General features: G+C 43.7%; 1 protein-coding gene across 1 annotated transcript; it reads left to right on the forward strand.

Annotated features, from left to right (window-relative positions):
- The first annotated feature begins 533 nt into the window (after positions 1 to 533).
- Positions 534 to 16,421, forward strand: LOC109196962 (uncharacterized). Its single transcript, XM_025905225.1, has 7 exons — positions 534 to 747; positions 3,205 to 3,543; positions 3,777 to 4,205; positions 10,807 to 10,905; positions 11,047 to 11,133; positions 16,079 to 16,196; positions 16,316 to 16,421. Exons 1-7 carry the CDS (start codon positions 711 to 713, stop codon positions 16,419 to 16,421), a joined length of 1,215 nt encoding a protein of 404 aa, XP_025761010.1. The 5' UTR covers positions 534 to 710.
- Positions 16,422 to 19,860: the final 3,439 nt, after the last annotated feature.

A 19,860-nucleotide genomic window follows, 5' to 3' on the forward strand; every position in this document is an offset into this window, starting at 1 on the left:
TTAAATATATATGTATCATAACTCATATGCTGAGTATATTGTTACAGTAAAATAGTAGCTGAGCAAAGGCCTGAATGTATTCAGCTTCTTGTGGTATTTGAGTTTGCTTAGTTACAGGTGACGGAAGGATGTCCAGCCCATGGTGACCTCAAAGGCCTTAGATCATCACCATATTCTTAAGAGTATGCCACAAGGAGGAACTTCTGTGTTTGCATTTAATTCTTAAAATACATGAATGTTCTGTACATGCAAATTATGTGCTTGTAAACGCAAGAAGGGGCGTTACAATACCCTGATGTTATAAAAGCAATCTAGAGTGTATTTTGGGTAGAGATGTACAACTGTTTTGCAGTTTACACCTCTCCACGCTGCGTGCATTAAAATCAATTGTTTGAACGACCTCTTCTGGACTATCATTGTTTTACTCTCATCCTCAATTTCGAACTCGTAACAGTCTACTTTATGTCAGCATGAAGAAGAATCACACTTATGCATGAAACTTCAAATGACTGAACGTCCTCCTCTTGTGATCTGTGGCCGGCCGGACTTCATTCCACAGATGTGCTTTAACAAAGTGTGAAGCTGAACTCTGAGCTGTGACAGTGTGAGCAGTGTGAGAGTGTCAGTAGATGATCAGCAGAGGAAAGTGAGAGCTGCTGTGAGCTGATGTCCTGAAGGGCTTTTAAAGAGTCTCTGAGTTTGACAGGAACATGAAGATGTTTGTGGTGTTTGTGATCCTCCTGCACGGTAAGTACACCTTCCTCTCTCTGCTCTCATCATCATCTCTCTCTCTTTAATGTGTTGAAGTGCAGCAGGAGGAGATTTCCATCAAACACTGGATTCTGATTCAGATCAAACTAACAATCCAAAGCAGCAACTTTCAAATCACTGGATTCTTCTTGGTGGCTTTCAGATGAGCTCATGTTACAATCAGCTGCTGTGTGTGTGTTGTTGTGTAGCTGAAGCTCTGACTCACATTTCATATGTGACCAAAGGAAACTTGGTGCTGTGTGACACACTTTAGATTCTCTGCTGCTGCTTTGAACTCTTCAAACTAAAGAGCCAAACTGATGATTGACTGTGCAGCTCTGACATGGCACCAAATGTCCCTGTTATCAGCTGCTGGATGGACGTTATCAGAGCTTTTTAGTCCCACACGGATCACCAGGAGCTCCTCCTCTGTCTGCAAACAGGCTCAGCAGCTCTGATCATTCATTGGAGTCAGCACAGAGTGTGGAGACATCTAGTGGTCGTGGAGAGAAGTGCATGTAACATGTGTGTGTTGTGTTAATCAGCATGAGTAGTTAGGGGGACGTGCCTCCCTGTGCCTGATGGGAGTCCTTGTAATTACCCAGCATGCTGTGCTGTGTGTTTCATTTCTAACACTGGTTTTACTGAAGAGCTTTCTGAGCTTCTTTCATTGATTGTGACCAACATACATGTTTGCTGTGGATCCACATCTGCTCTTACCAGGGGCGATTCTAGGATCAGAGCTTTTAGGGGTGCTGAGCACCCAAAGAGCTGCCCAGTCAGCCAAGATACACTTTACTCTTTACTGCATCCTCCCTGTCCTCATTGTCTGTTGTCTTCGTCTCCGTTATCAGTCATCATAATTTTACCATCTCTGTGCAAGTCTGCAAATGTCTTTATTAAATCATAAGATTCTTAAATTCATCAAGTCTCTCTGTGCCTGGGTCCTCGTCACAAAACATGACTTCACTGTTTTGTACATTTTAACACAATTTAATCCCCACATTTGTGAAAGTAAAGCAAAACACTTTTTTGAAAAGTCTGTAACAAAACCATCAAATCTGATGGTTTTGTTTTGTTTTTTTCTTTTGTTTTATTTTGTTTTGTCCTTGATGACATCGCCGCTTTGAAGGTGAAACATCAGAAACATAATGCCCTCCATGGCTCAGTGATCATAGCAGAGATATAAAAACACAAAGCAGAAGAGCTGAGAGGAACTGGGAGAAGGACAAACAACCTCAGGGTTTTATTTCAGGTAATAACCTCCTGGAGCTCATCTTGGACCAACATTAAACTTCCAGTTTTTATTTTAAAATGTGAAAAGTCTGCTGCTTCTCAGTTAATCCTTCACATGAACAGCAGCAATATTTCTATAAATCTCTCTCCGGTTTGTTCCCCACAGCACAGAAACAGCTCTGATCACATTGATCAATGATTTATTGTTGCTGCTGCTAACTCTGGGCTCTGATCTCAGCTGATTCTTCTGGATCTGATGTTGTCCATTATAATGGCTGAGAGTCAAGGCTTCTCTGCTGAGTCTTGCATATATTCTGCATCCACTGATGCTAACATCTCCAAGGGGAAAGTAGAAGGAAACTAAAACCCTGAAAACTCCAAACATCAATTAAAACATTCTCATGCAATTGTCATGAAGGTAACACAAAGAGTGAGGAGACTTCACATTAGATGGTTAAACTTGATTATTTTTAGATATAAATCAGTGGGAGCACAGACAGGAGGGGTCAGGACCTCTTGAACTCTTACAGACTCAGTTTGACAGTAAATATTTAGTTGTACAGAAGCTGTCTCATCAGAGGTCACAATGTTTTTATTTTACTCTCTGATCCATTCACTAAAGTCTAAAACATAATTTCCACGTAGAGTCAAAGTGTTACTGCAGCAATATGACAGCATCATTATTGAGAACATGGATGTTGATCATAAAGAGTGAGATCTTTGTGAACATTAATGAATATGTAACCATGGTAACAGCGATGATGTCCATTAATTACTGTGTGGTTAAACTTCCTGTCAGACACACGCTGTTTTCTCTGCCTCCGGTCTGTCTAAAGGACCAGTTCATCCAGAGTAACCACAGCTGACTGTATCATGAACACTGGCAGGCTTCAAATCGCCCACAGAGACGCTTTTATGTGTGTCCTTGTTTTACTGCTTAACTTTACTTGACCAGAGAGAGCAGCAACAAAATAATGTAAAAGAGCGTGACAGTGTGGGCTGGGTTTATTCTGTCCTCTTTAATGTTTTCAGTTCAGGTCCAATAACATCTAAGAACAGAGGATCTCATTTATATTTGAGGACTTCGGGTAGCTGATGTTTTATATCAGCACAGATTTGTGTGACTCTAAACTCTGACAGGTCTCTGATTGAACTGATGCAGAGTTCATGTTTAGACTCACACACAGCTGATTCATGGTTCTGTCTCTGTGTCCTCAGTTTCCCAGCATGCCTCAGCTCTGGAGGTGTATGAGGGGGTGGACTCTGTCCTGCTGACCTGCAAGGACTCTTCTGTACCGTCTTTAGCCAATCTGGTGTGGGCTCGCCACGACCTCGATCCTCCAATCGTCCACGAGCGTAATGATGCAGGAGATGAACTGAGAGACCAAAACCAGCGTTATAGGAGAAGAACGTCCATGAAGACGGACTCTCTGAGGACCGGAGACTTCAGCCTCACTCTGAGGAACCCCATCATCTCTGATAGCAGCAACTACACCTGCACCATCACTGCATCTGGAAACACAATGACACTGACTACAGTAGAGCTGCAGGTCAAAGGTCAGCAACAAACTAAAACACTTGATGTACAATCAGGTATGAGGCCAGAGGTCATTGTTGAAGATACAGATCAGAGGTCAGAGGTTAATCAGGCTTCTCAGCAAACAGCAGGGACAGAAACAGGAACTCTGGAAAGAGCAGAGGAGGGAGCGTATACATGCTGCTGCACATGAAGCAGAAAACCTTTGTGTCGCCTTTGTTGTAGCTGTGTTTGTGTCTCTGTGTCCTCACAGTGTCCCACCAAGTCCTCACCCTGGAGGTGTACGAGGGGGCGGAGTCAGTCCAGCTGCCCTGTCAGATTCCGTTTGTATCTGGACCCACCACAGTGGTGTGGAGCCGCCACGACCTAAATCCTCCAACCGTCCACCAGCGTCAGCAGGAAGAGGACGAGCTGACAGATCAAAACCAGCGTTACAGAGACCGAACATCCATGAAGACTGACGCTCTGCAGACTGGAGACTTCAGCCTCACTCTGAGGAAACCCCACATCTTTGACAGCAGCAACTACACCTGCACCATCAGAGTGACGGGAGAAGAACCCAGACTGACAGATGTTCACCTGCAGGTCAAAGGTCAGCAGCAAACTCCAAACTTTAATATATTAGACCTCACTACGTTAGTCTGCCTTAAGCTACAGCTCATGTTTTCAGACAGAAAACTTTGTAAAACAGAAAAAACTGAATTTATTTGTTGAACTCTAAAAATCACCTAAAACAGTCATTTAACACAGAGTGAAGATAAGAGCCTTCATACACGTGTAAAGATCTTACAGTAATAACAGGAAACCCAACAGCCAGATGATCCCCTCTGAGCAGAACTCAACTTTAATATGATGAAATCTTCAACAGAACCAAGATCAGGGAGGGAGAGCCACCTGCTTAGACTGGAAGAGGCTGAAAGAGAAAAGAACAATCTTGATGGATCTTGATAGGCTCATGGATGAATCCTGAAGTGACAAAGGGCACCACTTAGATTAAGACAGTAACAAGGTGGAGGAGGTGTATTGATTTATGCTGCTATTATCATGGATAAGCTAGTTGGGTCATTTCATGTTGAAGATGGACTTGAAATAAAATTTCAAGCTTGCTAAAGGATACTTTCTTCAAGAGATAGTGTAGAAAAAAAGTCAGCCGCATTCAAGAAGGCCACTGTTTTTATACAGGACAGTGCACCATCACGTGTGTCTAAGTACTCCAGCGTTTGGCTAGTCAGCTATAGTCCCAAAGCTGACAGAATAATGACCTAAATTAAATCCTACTGAGAACTGGTGGACCTTTCTGAAGGGTGAGATTTACAGAGAGGGAAGACAGTACGCTTTTTTAAACAGCACATGGGAGCTGTGGCTGCTGCTGCACAAACAATTGATGGTCAACAGATCAGGAAATTGACTGACTTTATGCATGAAAGGCTGATGGCAGTCCTATGAGCAAGCACTTTGCAATAGTGGGAAGGGAAAACCACCTTTTAGCAGGAAGAAACCTCCGGCAGAACCAGGCTAGGGAGGGGCGGCTAGCTGGAGCAAACAGTTGGGGTGAGAGAAGGAAGACAGGATAAAAGACATGATGTGGACCTCAGACTGATTCTTTATTTTGGACCACTTTAGTCGTGCTCGTGTAAACCTCATCGTGTTGTTGGTTTCTTACAGAGCCGTATGTTTTTCCTGCTGAGGCCTGGGTCCTCCTGGCTGTCTTGATTACTGCTGTATTCGTGGGTCTTGGAGTATATCTTTGGAAATTACTCAAAAAAGGTATGTTGTGTGTGAGTGTGTACACAAGTCTAAACTTCAGTCATAAACAAAGTTTCCAGTGAGAAATCATTCAAGTCTGTGTTTCACTGTATTCCTCTGTATACGTAATGCTGTGAGCTTCTTCCAGTGACCACTGTGATAATAATCAGGTCATTCAGGCTGATGTTTTGACTTTTCTCATCAGCTGAATATGTTCAACCTTAAAATAAATTTGCTATCAAGTCAAAACTGTGCTGTAATAAAACCTACTTTCAGCTGCTCCCAAATCACAAGGGGTCACAGCAGGTAGGCCCGCGTGTTTGATACTGATTTGATGTTGGATACTGGATAAGGGGGTGTATGATATGGTAATGGTAATTTTTGAAATGTTTGTATGTAAATATCTGATACAATATGTTACAGATTTACAGATTAAGAAACAATACCACTAACATATACAAGGATTAAGAGAGGTGGTTGTAAGTAAATAAATATCAGAACATTGACAGGAATATTACAGCAGTGTTTACATTGTGTTAGATGGAGGAGTTGTACAGGGAGCTGGCAACGAGCAGGAATGATTTTCTATGTTGTTCAGTGGAGCTTTTTGGTAATCTCAGTCTCTCACTGAACGTGCTCCTGTGGATATCCAGTACGTCATGGAGTGGGTGGGAGGTGTTATCCAACATTGTCTTTATCTTGGACAAAATCCGCCTCTCTAACACCATGCTAAGGGAGTCCAGTTCCATACTGGCCTTGTGGATCAGTTTATTTAGTCTGTTGGCATCTGTGACCCTCAAGCTGCTATCCTCTATGCTGCCTCAGCATGCAACAGCATAGAGGATAGCACTGACCACAACAGATGCGATGATAGTGTTACGTTCTTAGTCTAGGCGAGTATGAACGCAACAAGAAGTTGGCCCACTCACACACCACCCAAGCAAATACACAAACAACAATATCCTTTTAAAGTGCTAAGCAGCCATTTATTTTCTTCAGCTGTGAGCAGTGCCAAAAATAACAAACAAAACTCCCTACTGGTCCCTATGCTTTCCTACACAAAATAATTATTGGAATTATTTTGGAAATGTAAAATCTTTGCCCAATAAGATGGATGAGCTCACGTCGCTAACCTGGTCACAGAGGGAGTACCGGCAATGTAGCATCATGATGCTAACGGAGTCGTGGCTAACACCGCTAACTCCGGACACGAGCGTGACACTACCGGGATTCCAGCTGCTGCGAGCGGACAGGACGAGAGAGAGCGGTAAGAGGAAAGGAGGGGGACTGGCAGTGTTTGTGAATGACAGATGGTGTAACCCCGGGCACATCACTGTAAAAGAACAACTCTGCAGCAGAGACATTGAGCTGTTAGCCGTTAGCATGCGTCCGTACTACCTGCCCCGGGAATTCTCGCATGTTATCGCGATAACAGCATATGTCCCCCCCTCGGCCAACGCGGATGCAGCCTGTGACTCTCTCCACTCTGTGGTCAGCAGACTGCAAACACAATCTCCGAGAGCCCTTCTCATAATATCAGGGGACTTCAATCATGCCTCACTGAACTCCACACTGCCCACCTTCACCCAGTATGTGACCTGCCCAACCAGAGACAATAAAACACTGGACTTACTGTATGCCAATGCTGAAGAGGCATGCAGTTCATCACCTCTCCCTCCCCTGGGCAGATCTGATCACAACCTGGTGCACCTTGTCCCTGTGTATGAGCCCTTAGTGCGCAGGGAGCCACCAGCCACCCGCACAGTGCAGAGATGGTCGGAGGAGAGCGAGGAGGCTCTTAAGGATTGTTTTGAGTCTACTGTGTGGGAGGTGATCTGTGACGACCACGGAGAGGACATCGACAGCCTTACTACATGCATTACTGACTATATTAATTTCTGTGTGGATAACACCGTACCTACCAGGACTGTACGGTGTTTCTCCAACAACAAACCCTGGATTACCCCAGAAATTAAAGCTGTCCTCAAGCAGAAGAGGAGGGCCTTCAAATCCAGAGACAAAGAGGAGTTGAAAAGGGTGCAGAGAGAGCTGAGGGGACTGATAAGGAATGGGAAGGACAGCTACAAGCAGAAGATGGAGAACCAGCTTCAGCAAAACAACGTTGGTGAAGTCTGGAGAGGCCTCAGAACCATCTCAGGCCACAAACATCAGAACTCTCTGCCTGGGAAGGATGTGAGGTGGGCAAATGAACTGAATCATTTCTTCAACAGATTTGATTCAGCCATGAGGCAGTCTCCAACATCGGCTGCAGACTCACCCACCCCCACTGCTGCTGTTCCACCTCTGACACCTCAGACACTTCACACCTCCTCTATTCACCCTGCTCACGCCTCCCCACCCCCAACAACAGCATCCAATACACACTCAACACAAGGCTCCAGCCTGTCTCTCTCAACCACCCAGGTTAGGAGGGAACTGAGGAGGATTAAAGCCAAGAAGGCAGCGGGTCCAGATGGCATCAGCTCGAGGGTCATCAGGTCCTGCGCGGACCAACTGTGTGGGGTGATGGAGCACCTCTTCAACCTAAGCCTGAGGCTGGGACGAGTCCCACAGCTCTGGAAAACCTCCTGTGCTGTACCAGTGCCAAAGACTTCACGCCCCAAGGACCTCAACAGCTACAGGCCGGTGGCTCTGACATCCCACCTGATGAAGACCTGGAGCGGCTGGTCCTGGCTCAGCTTCGGCACCTGGTGAGCTCATCACTGGACCCACTTCAGTTTGCCTACCAGCCGGGCATTGGAGCGGATGATGCCATCATTCACCTCCTACATCGTTCCCTCGCTCACCTGGAGACCGCTGGGAGCACTGTGAGAATCATGTTCTTTGATTTCTCCAGTGCCTTCAACACCATTCTTCCCTCGGTTCTGAAGGACAAGCTGGAGAACTCTGGAGTGGACCATCACCTCACTACCTGGATTTTGGACTACCTCACCGACCGACCACAGTATGTGAGGACTCAGGGCTGTGTTTCGGACAGGGTCGTCTGCAGTACGGGGGCCCCACAGGGAACGGTTCTGGCTCCGTTCCTCTTCACCATCTACACTGCAGACTTCTCCCACAACTCCACCCAGTGCTTCCTGCAGAAGTTCTCTGATGACTCTGCAATAGTCGGCCTCATCACTGATGGGGACGACAAGGAGTACAGAGGACTGACTCAAGACTTTGTGGACTGGTGCCAGCTGAACTACCTCCAGATCAATGCCAGTAAAACCAAGGAGCTGGTGGTAGACTTCCGCAGGCACAAACATCCTCCACTGCAACCACTGAACATCCAAGGTATGGACATTGAGGCTGTGGACAGCTACAGGTACCTTGGTGTTCATCTGAACAACAAACTGGACTGGACTCATAATTCAGACGCCCTCTACAGGAAAGGGCAGAGCAGGCTGTACCTGCTGCGGAGACTCAGGTCGTTTGGAGTGAAGGGCCCACTCCTGAAGACCTTCTATGACTCTGTGGTGGCCTCAGCCATCTTCTATGGTGTGGTCTGCTGGGGCGGCAACATCTCTGCTGGGGACAGGAAGAGACTGAACAAGCTGATCCGCAGGGCCAGCTCTGTTCTAGGATGCCCTCTGGACCCAGTGGAGGTGGTGAGTGACAGGAGAATGGTGGCTAAGCTGTCATCCCTGTTGGACAACATCTCCCACCCCATGCATGAGACTCTGACAGCACTGAGCAGCTCCTTCAGTGGGAGACTGCGGCACCCACGGTGTGGGACGGAGAGATTTCGCAGGTCTTTCCTCCCCACTGCTGTCAGACTCCACAATAAAGACTTTAACTGATCAAACACACACATCCACACATGTGTAATAATACTAATGTGCAATTATCTTCCTGGCATCGTTGTATTTTTACTCAGTTGTATATAGCATTTGTACTCTATTTTTATCTCATTGTATATTTTATTCTATTTTATTCTACTGTATATAGTATTTTATTTTATTCTATTCTGTACAGTTGTGTACTGTATTTATTCTTATTTTATTTTATTCTAATTTTTGCTTCATAACTTTTGCACTGTCCACTTCCTGCTGTGACAAAACAAATTTCCCACGTGTGGGACTAATAAACAAATTTCCCAAGTGTGGGACTAATAAAGGTTATCTTATCTTATCTTATAAAACCAACCAAAAGACAATCCACTTACCTAACTTTCTAACCAAAAAACAGGAGAAAACTTAATCAACAAAAATGGCTTCTCACGCCTACTAGGCTGCTGCAGTGAAGAATATGTACAAGGTGAACAAAATACACGATTGCTACTTGACAAGACTATTTACAACTATTTACAAACTAAGATTCTAACACCAGACACACGAGTGGAACATGGCGGATACACAGACAGACCAGCCCCCACAAAGACAGAAGACGTGACTTAAATACACACAGAGAAACACAGGGAGATTACACACAGGTGGGGAACACAGCTGGGAATAATCAACCAGACGAGACAGAGGTAAAACTGAACACACTCACATGAGACGCAGACCTTCACAATAAAACAGGAAACGAAAACACTACACCAAGACGCAGACCTGACACTGAGAGACAGAATGACACACGGACCCTGAACTAAACTAAACGTGAGATACAACCGAGAACAAATCCTTAAACATGACATAAAACAAAACATTGACAGCATTAAATCATAACAATAGATTCAAAAACATGGAAACCTCTAACTACTAATTTGCATAAAAAATATGAAGTCAGTTCATGTATAATAACTAATAATAATAATAAGAGCAGCAAATCAGCAACTGAGAAAACAGCAGACCAAATAAAGGAGAGTTTTACCAAACAAGAAGAATGTGGTAATATTTATATATATTGCATTTGTTTCTCTGTGGAAACAGTTCAGATCAATGAGAGGAGGATCAATATGTTTGTGATATCAGGGAGAACTCTGCTGATAGAAGCTGCTGGGACTGTGTGAGGTCCTGAGGACTGAGACTCAGGTGGAGCTCAGGATTGATCAGAGGAGAGCTGCATGATTACAAAGTGAACTGTGAGGATCAGCTGACTGTACATGAACATGATTTAGCATCAGATCACAGCCTCTGAGCACTGAAGTCAAGTTACACAGTAACTGTATGATGTGGGTAAACATGTCAATCACAGTTATTTTATGTCTGCTGAGAATTTATATATTTAATAAAGAGATGGCATCATAGTCAGAGACAGAGTGGGCAACTATCCGACAGGAAAGAATGAAAGAAACAGAGAGAAGACACATCCAGGAAAGAGAGAGATGGAAGCAATATGTAGCAGCTGATGAAGATGCTCAGACAGACGGGCTGGGCACACAGAGGACTTTATGATCTGTTCTTAGATTCAGTCCAACATGGATCATTTCTGCTCAGAGTCCAATCATCTATAGAAACCTGCCACTGTGGTGAAATAGCCTACTCAAATATGCACAATTTGTGCTCCTGTACTGAAAACACTGGTTAACATGATTCTACTTTGACATTGAGTATTTGAACAGCTCATGTTGAGCTTTGTCGTCTTCTCAGTCCCTCAGGTGGAGGTGGATTCAGGGGTGGAGTCTGTCCAGCTGACCTGTAAAGCCAAAGTTCACCTGCCTGAAGATGCTGAGGTGGGGTGGACGGACAGTTCACACAGGAGGGTCCATATGTATGAGAATGGCTCTGACCAGCCTGAAGAACAGCATCAGGTTTACAGAGACCGAACGACAATTAATGAAGAGCTGCTGAAGACTGGAGACCTCAGTCTGGTCCTGAAACACCCCACAGAGAGAGACACGAACACCTACACCTGCAACATCAACAGCAGGGAGGGAAAAGTCCTGATGAAGAGAAAGGTGGAGCTGAAAGTCAGAGGTTAGTGCTGTACAACTGAATAGAAAACATAATAAGACACATTTTTGAAAATGTTTCCACTTTTATAAAAGTCAGAACCAGTTTTAAACATAAATGATCAAACATCTGAATTTTCTGTTAAAACCAGTGAAGCTTAAAATGGAAGACAAACTTGAGCAGTGTTGGGAAGGTTAAAATGTATTCCACTACAGATTACAGAATACATGCCCCAAAACGTATTTTGTAACGTACTCCGTTACGTTACTCAATGAGAGTAATGTATTCTGAATAGTTTGTTTTACTTAATATATTATCATGCTGTTTACAACTACATAAATGTAGGTTGCTGTGTGATTTATTATAACCACCAAACACTACGAAAGCAAGACATGATTGAACAAGCAGTTATGTAAATGCGCACAAGTTCGCTAAACAAATAAAACTGAACAAGAATGATGCCACCTTATCCTATAGTCCAGCCAATGATGTGATTCACATTCATATATACGCAGCTAATCAACATCGTTGACAGGCTATGACAGCGTCCTTATGTGCCGACACCGGTGTTTTAGCTAGCAAAGCGGCGTGGCTGATGTGGAGTGAAGCCACGTTAATGACAACGTGTACAACCATTGGAGATGTGAGCAGGACAGACGGAACAATTGACGGAAAAAGTGTGGACTTTATACCAGTTTTAAATTGTGTTGATAGACCATGTAAAACCAGAGGTATGATAAAAATATATATATATATATATATAAATATATATATGCAATGTTTGTATTTTTTCATGAATACTATCATTGTCTATCACCGTAAAAACAGTGTTTCATAAGGAAAAGGCCCTCCACCTGTGAGCACCGCCCCCCATCCAACCTTTCCTATTGGTGGAAAAATGTACCAATCAAAAAATGATATGGCAACGTGGCTTTAGTTGTTGAGGAACGGGAGGTTTTAGGAGTGACGGCGGTGTTTTGAGATGTGAGAGATTTGCGACATTTAGCGCAAATCTTGTGTAGTTAGTGTGTAGTTAGTGTGTAGTGTAGTCAATAGTTTTGTTGTGTGTGTCAGAACAATGAGGCGACTGCTGAATGTTACAGGTGTTAAAGCAGTGATACATCTGCTGTTGTCAGGCCTGCAGGTATCAGGCTGTTGTTCTCCTTTATCTCATAGTGGACAGAAATTATTTTTTGGAGTGGCACAAATAATTTGTGTGGCATCAGATTTGATGCAGAACAGCTGATTGTTCTGTAAATAGTTTGAAATGTTTATTTAAAAACGCCTTGGCTGTCCCATTTCACAACCTCGCACTTCCGGCCTTCTCGGTCTTCGAAGGACCCGGCCCACGTAGACCGCGAAGGCCGGGTTCTCCAAAGGATGCAGCCGACGTTTTGGGACACAGCTTGAGAGTTTAAAGGGCCAGAGGCCAATTAAATGCTCCATGCCCATGGCAGAAAAAGCCCATTGCCAGGTAAATGTGTGGTTAATTCTTCAAAAATATAAAAAACAAGCATTTTTAGACCTGTTAATAAAATTAAATCATTTCTGCTCTTTAATACCTTCAAAATTCATCTGACATGGTGTCCAATGTGTGCCAAAGTTGGACATTTTTGTACAACGTTTGGATATTTATGTATTGACAGTGCTGTAATTTTTCATAGTTTTACTTTAGAAACAAATCTTTGCACATATGTTTATATGTTGCTTACTGAATTTCTGGAATGAAATATGACATGAGGCATATTTTTAAAAGGGTTATATGCAATGTTCCCTCTAATTTTTCATGTGTCTGAGCGAACACACAAACTCCCTGAGCAATCCCTTTGACCACTGTGAGCAACCTCAGACGTGTGCACTGTGGTCACGCCGGCATCTAATCCATCCAAGTTACATGGTTTATTAAAATAATCAAATTACAGAGTTTACATTTATGTTAGACTACTTTTAATTAACTGCTTTAGCCCACTTACAAAGAAAATTAAAAAAAAATCTTGTTCATGACCTGTGTAGTATGTTAACACTATTGGAAGAAAAAATAACTTGAACTCCAATTTTGAAAACACAACTTTCTTCTTTTCTTTCTTTTCTCCGTCTGGGAGAGAGTTGTGCAACTCTGTGTGCAAAATATAGTATATAATGACCAATGTTGGGCAATTAATTATATAGTTACTTCTTCAAAAAAGTAACTCAGTTTGGGAAACAACAAAGTTTTTTGCAGCTCTTTTTTTTTTAATGCAGCCAAGTCGTTTTTTAAACAAACATTTCAAACCATTTACAGAACAATCAGCTGTTCTGCATCAAATTTGATGCCACACAAATTATTTGTGCCACTCCAAAACATTATTTCTGTCCACTATCATAGCTGGACTGGCCCGGTATGCCCGATGGTAATTTTTCGTTTTTATGGGCCGATGTTTTTTTTGTTGTTATTTTTTTCCCCCGTAACGGTGTAAACAGTGAAAGGTGGCCGATTGGACAGATGCTGGCAGATGTGTAAAAATAATTCAATTGTTTGGTAGTGGCTATGGTGGAGTGGTGGAGGCCAGCAGGTGGATGAGGGAAAGGGGAGGCGGAGGAGGAGAGACCCGAGGCGGCCGCCGGTTCGACTGTCAGCTGAACTGAGCTTCAGATGAGAAGTTATGACCTGCAGTCTATCTGGGTCAGATATAAACCAAGTTTAGGTGGAGTTTATTTTCGTTATGCTGACTTTTTAAAGTTAGTTACAATAACTGGTACTGCGTACTACCTAGCATGACGGAGTTTCTATACTACTGCTGGGCGGGTGCTATGATGTGACTAGTGAACTTAATTTTATTCATAAGGTTAGTTAGTAGAGTTGCCAACCGTCCCTTAAAAAACGGAATCCTCTGGTATTCAGAGTTAAAATTACGCATTTCGTATTGAGCTGAAAATAAATGCGATTTGTCCCGTACTTCAGCTAGAATGAAAAAAAAAAACAGACGCAAAGCTGGAGTTATTCTGCGTCTTTGCGCTGTCAGCTGCCTCTTCTTCTCTCATTCTCTCCCCTCCCTCTCCTGCTGCTACTTCAATCACGAAACTGATCAATGATCAGCTGATCGGCTTTTCTCTCTTGCTTGTTTATCTCCCACTTTGCGCCAGAAAGAGGAAACCAGCGGAGGTCGCGTTAAACAGCAGAAGCACCTTTAAACTTGATCAGCTGATGTTAGAATTTATTTAATATTACTTTCTAGTATCAGCTGATGTTTGCTGGAGCCACAGCTGTAAAGCTGCTGGTCATGATATCGGTTTGGATATGTGGTGAGAGGGAAACATGCAGATGAAACCAGGAGATGTCCTTACTGAATCATCAGAGCTGAACAGGTGATGGAGAAACAGGTTTACCTTTTAGGTGACATGAATGAGTTGAAGGGAAGTTATGAGCTGTTTCTGAGAGACAAATAACACCAGGATCCTTTTCTACGTAGCTGACAGCTGGTAACTGTGCAGGGGCGGGTCTAGCAAAGTGTTGCCAGGGGGCCAGGTAGGGCATTAACAGGGAAAGGGGGGCAAAAAATACTTTCTTATTCTCATTTAAAATTTCTTTAATTGCTTTTAACAAATAATTATATGAATATTACAACCAAAGTTTTCATCTGATGTCACATGTATAGAAATCCATTATTGTATATAGTAATTTTTTTCAGGGTCCCAACATAATTTTTTCAGAAGTAAGTACTGTATATGATGCCAGTATTTTCCCACATTTTCTAGATACTGTACCAGTACTGTTTGTAAAATGCCATCAAAAAGTTAATTAAGTTTTATTCTTCTCACCTGTCTTTCTGTCTCCTTTCACTTTTTAAAGGTTGTCATGTTAGAAAAAATATTTTGCCCTGCCATGCTGTTTACTGATGTGGTAAATGAATAGGTTATGAAAATGTCTCTAAATCTGTCATTTATTATTTTTAATATTCAGTAATGGTCATGTCTCACCTCTAGTCTTCTCTGTCTTAATTTCAGGTTTCCACCATATGTTGTAGATTGTTCAGGAGGTTAACTCAACCAAAAAGTCTTTGGGTTTTGGCTAAGTATTGTTTAGAATACCAGAATATATCTCTCTTTTATATCACTGAAACATAAGTGGGGAGTAAACTATAAAGATGATAGTGTCATGTCTCAGCTGTAGGCAGGCAGGAAGAGAGGACCCAAAATGCAGGACTCACGGAGGCAGAAGTAACTCAAAAAACACAGCTTTATTGCTGGTAAGAAGCAGAACAGGAAAACACTAACCAAACTGGGGAAACAGAATAACTAGGCAGGTTGACAGGCTGGCGAACAGAACACACAGAGGAAGCGAGGGTGAACAGACGTTAACGACGCGACACCGAGTAGGGGAAGACACAGACACTAAATACAAGAGGTGAACCGAACAAAGAGGAAACAGCTGGGAGACACGGCTGATGCTGGTTACACTGACGAGACAGGGAGAGCACAAAGCTGAACGCACTGACATAGGACACGGACCTACAAAATAAAACAGGAAGCACACGACAGACAGAGACACAGACGCAGACTTATAAGCAAGCATAATGACATCATGGACAGACAGAGGGACATACGGACAGAGAAGACTAAGCAGAGGCAACCTAAACTAAACATGAGGACAAGATAACAAAACCTAAACCAGAAATAATAATCATCATCATCATCATCATCATCATCGGACGGCTAAAGAATCAGGATATAATCACAATCAAAACAGCATCACCCGAGAATAAGAACTAATCCATAATACAAAAATAAACCAAAACATAAGAAACTCAAAATGCTGGGTCGAACCGACCCAGGACCGTGACAGATAGAGATGACGAGTCTGTAGATGAGCGTATGCTGCTTCTCTCATAATCTGACTTACTCAGGACAACTCAAAGTCTCAAAACACAAACATTTAGCATTACAAAAATCCTCCTGGTCTTCTGACAGAAACTCCTCCTCTTTCTCTCAGTCCCCCACGTGGAGGTGGATCCAGGGGTCAAGTCTGTCCAGCTGCCCTTCACCACAATTCACCTGGCTAAAGACACCAAAGTGGAGTGGATGGACAGTGACAAGAGAAAGGTCCACGTGTATGAGAACGGCTCTGACCAGCCTGAAGAACAACATGAGGCTTACAGAGGACGAACTAAAATGAAGAGAAACCTGCTGAAAACTGGAGACCTCAGTCTGACCCTGAAATACCCCACAGACTGGGACACAAAGACCTACAGCTGCTCCGTCTACAGCAGGTGGAAGATGATTCAGATGAAGACTCAAGTGGAGCTGAAAGTCAGAGGTCAGTGCTGCAGATATGAGTCAGAACCAGCTCTCTATTGCTATTTTCCACGTAAAGTAACCAGAACTTTCTCTTTCAGGAGTTAAAAAGTTAAAATTTTCCTTCAGCCACGTTTAGTTTTTTTCCACTGTCATGAAATTTTTAAAAAGTATAATTTAAATCATTTCACAGACATAAGTGTTCTCTCTCAGCACTTTAAAGAAACATCTCAAATGTCTACAACATTGTCTGAGCTGGAGCTCTTACATACAACCTGTCTATCCTTCAAGCTTGGGTCGGGTCTTCTACCAGAGGCCTGGGAGCTTGAGGGTCCTGCGCAGTATCTTAGCTGTTCCCAGGACTGCGCTCTTCTGGACAGAGATCTCCGATGTTGTTCCCGGGATCTGCTGGAGCCACTCGCCTAGCTTGGGAGTCACCGCACCTAGTGCTCCGATTACCACGGGGACCACCGTTACCTTCACCCTCCACATCCTCTCGAGCTCTTCTCTGAGCCCTTGGTATTTCTCCAGCTTCTTGTGTTCCTTCTTCCTGATATTGCTGTCATTCGGAACTGCTACATCGATCACTACAGCCGTCTTCTTCTGTTTGTCTACCACCACTATGTCCGGTTGGTTAGCCACCACCATTTTGTCCGTCTGTATCTGGAAGTCCCACAGGATCTTAGCTCAGTCATTCTCCACCACCCTTGGGGGCATCTCCCATTTTGACCTCGGGACTTCCAGGTTATACTCGGCACAGATGTTCCTGTACACTATGCCGGCCGCTTGGTTATGGCGTTCCATGTACAGGGAGTGCAGAATTATTAGGCAAATGAGTATTTTGTCCACATCATCCTCTTCATGCATGTTGTCTTACTCCAAGCTGTATAGGCTCGAAAGCCTACTACCAATTAAGCATATTAGGTGATGTGCATCTCTGTAATGAGAAGGGGTGTGGTCTAATGACATCAACACCCTATATCAGGTGTGCATAATTATTAGGCAACTTCCTTTCCTTTGGCAAAATGGGTCAAAAGAAGGACTTGACAGGCTCAGAAAAGTCAAAAATAGTGAGATATCTTTCAGAGGGATGCAGCAGTCTTAAAATTGCAAAGCTTCTGAAGCGTGATCATCGAACAATCAAGCGTTTCATTCAAAATAGTCAACAGGGTCGCAAGAAGTGTGTGGAAAAACCAAGGCGCAAAATAACTGCCCATGAACTGAGAAAAGTCAAGCGTGCAGCTGCCAAGATGCCACTTGTCACCAGTTTGGCCATATTTCAGAGCTGCAACATCACTGGAGTGCCCAAAAGCACAAGGTGTGCAATACTCAGAGACATGGCCAAGGTAAGAAAGGCTGAAAGACAACCACCACTGAACAAGACACACAAGCTGAAACGTCAAGACTGGGCCAAGAAATATCTCAAGACTGATTTTTCTAAGGTTTTATGGACTGATGAAATGAGAGTGAGTCTTGATGGGCCAGATGGATGGGCCCGTGGCTGGATTGGTAAAGGGCAGAGAGCTCCAGTCTGACTCAGACGCCAGCAAGGTGGAGGTGGAGTACTGGTTTGGGCTGGTATCATCAAAGATGAGCTTGTGGGGCCTTTTCGGGTTGAGGATGGAGTCAAGCTCAACTCCCAGTCCTACTGCCAGTTTCTGGAAGACACCTTCTTCAAGCAGTGGTACAGGAAGAAGTCTGCATCCTTCAAGAAAAACATGATTTTCATGCAGGACAATGCTCCATCACACGCGTCCAAGTACTCCACAGCGTGGCTGGCAAGAAAGGGTATAAAAGAAGAAAAACTAATGACATGGCCTCCTTGTTCACCTGATCTGAACCCCATTGAGAACCTGTGGTCCATCATCAAATGTGAGATTTACAAGGAGGGAAAACAGTACACCTCTCTGAACAGTGTCTGGGAGGCTGTGGTTGCTGCTGCACGCAATGTTGATGGTGAACAGATCAAAACACTGACAGAATCCATGGATGGCAGGCTTTTGAGTGTCCTTGCAAAGAAAGGTGGCTATATTGGTCGCTGATTTGTTTTTGTTTTGTTTTTGAATGTCAGAAATGTATATTTGTGAATGTGGAGATGTTATATTGGTTTCACTGGTAAAAATAAATAATTGAAATGGGTATATATTTGTTTTTTGTTAAGTTGCCTAATAATTCTGCACAGTAATAGTCACCTGCACACACAGATATCCCCCTAAAATAGCTAAAACTAAAAACTACTTCCAAAAACATTCAGCTTTGATATTAATGAGTTTTTTGGGTTCATTGAGAACATGGTTGTTGTTCAATAATAAAATTATTCCTCAAAAATACAACTTGCCTAATAATTCTATACGTCAGGTTGGGTATCAGACGCCACCTCTCTGGGGACATCTCAGGGCCTCCAAGGTATGGAGGCCTATCTCCCCCCACCACTTCCCCTGCCAGTGGCAGACACCCTCAGACATCGGTGCACTGGTGGTTCTTTGTGTCCGGGGGTGGGCGTCCAGGTACACACCGGCTCACTCCTTGGTGGCTGCTTGTCGGGGCCCGGAGCCTGGGGCTCGCTTGGGCCACTTCAGGGGTGGGGTGCCCTCGGCCTCTCGGCCTGGGGCTCGGTCACTCAGGCACAGCTGGCTGCCAGCGGAGCTCACGGGCACGTCATTGCAACCCCCCTGGCTTCTGCTCCGCGGCTGCTGAGTGACCCCTCATCTGGGACTCTCCTCAGCTCTTTCTGGGATAGTGGCGCAGCTGCCCCTCTGTTGGTCTTCCTTGGTCTCTTGTGTTCTGGGGGCCTCTGGATGTCTGGAGCCTGGATCTCCTCCATACCTGCTTCATGCCCTGGAGGGCGGGGCAGTGGCCCCCCACACCCTCTAGCAGATCATTACATGAAGGAACCTTTTAAATACAAGCGCGTCCATGCTCACAGGTGTACACACGGGTGATCACACACACAAACTACACCCTTTTTGGCTCCTACCTCAAAGCACACTGTGCGCTGTCGATCTTACGTACTGCACAATAACGTTTAATATGTAGTATTTACTGTTATATTCCCATATATCATCATGATGTTGTTTATTCTATTGCTCTTGTTTTCTTCTGCTTATTTTCTTTTTTCTTTCTCAACAGGTGATCCAGGTGATTGATATATGTATTTTTTGTGTGCTTATTTTGTTGGCTTTTGTTTTTTGCCCTTTATCCCCGTCCCTCTTCTCCGCTGTTTTTTCCCCGTCTTTCCTTCTCCATTTTCTTTTCCTCATTCAAGTCTGTCCCGTATCTAGCAAGTGAAAATAAAGAAATAAAATAAAATAAACAATAAAAGGTGAATCAAATAGACCATTAAGGCAAGGTAGGGATGGTCTATTTGGCAAAGTAAATCCGTTGGGCATCTTTCTTTGCCTTTAGACAATAATTCTGATGATAAAAGAACCAAACAGGACAGGCAAAAAAAAAGAGTGACTTCCATAAACATACCCTGAA

This window comes from Oreochromis niloticus, linkage group LG3 (genome assembly GCF_001858045.2).
Source record: "Oreochromis niloticus isolate F11D_XX linkage group LG3, O_niloticus_UMD_NMBU, whole genome shotgun sequence".
NCBI lineage: Eukaryota > Metazoa > Chordata > Actinopteri > Cichliformes > Cichlidae > Oreochromis > Oreochromis niloticus.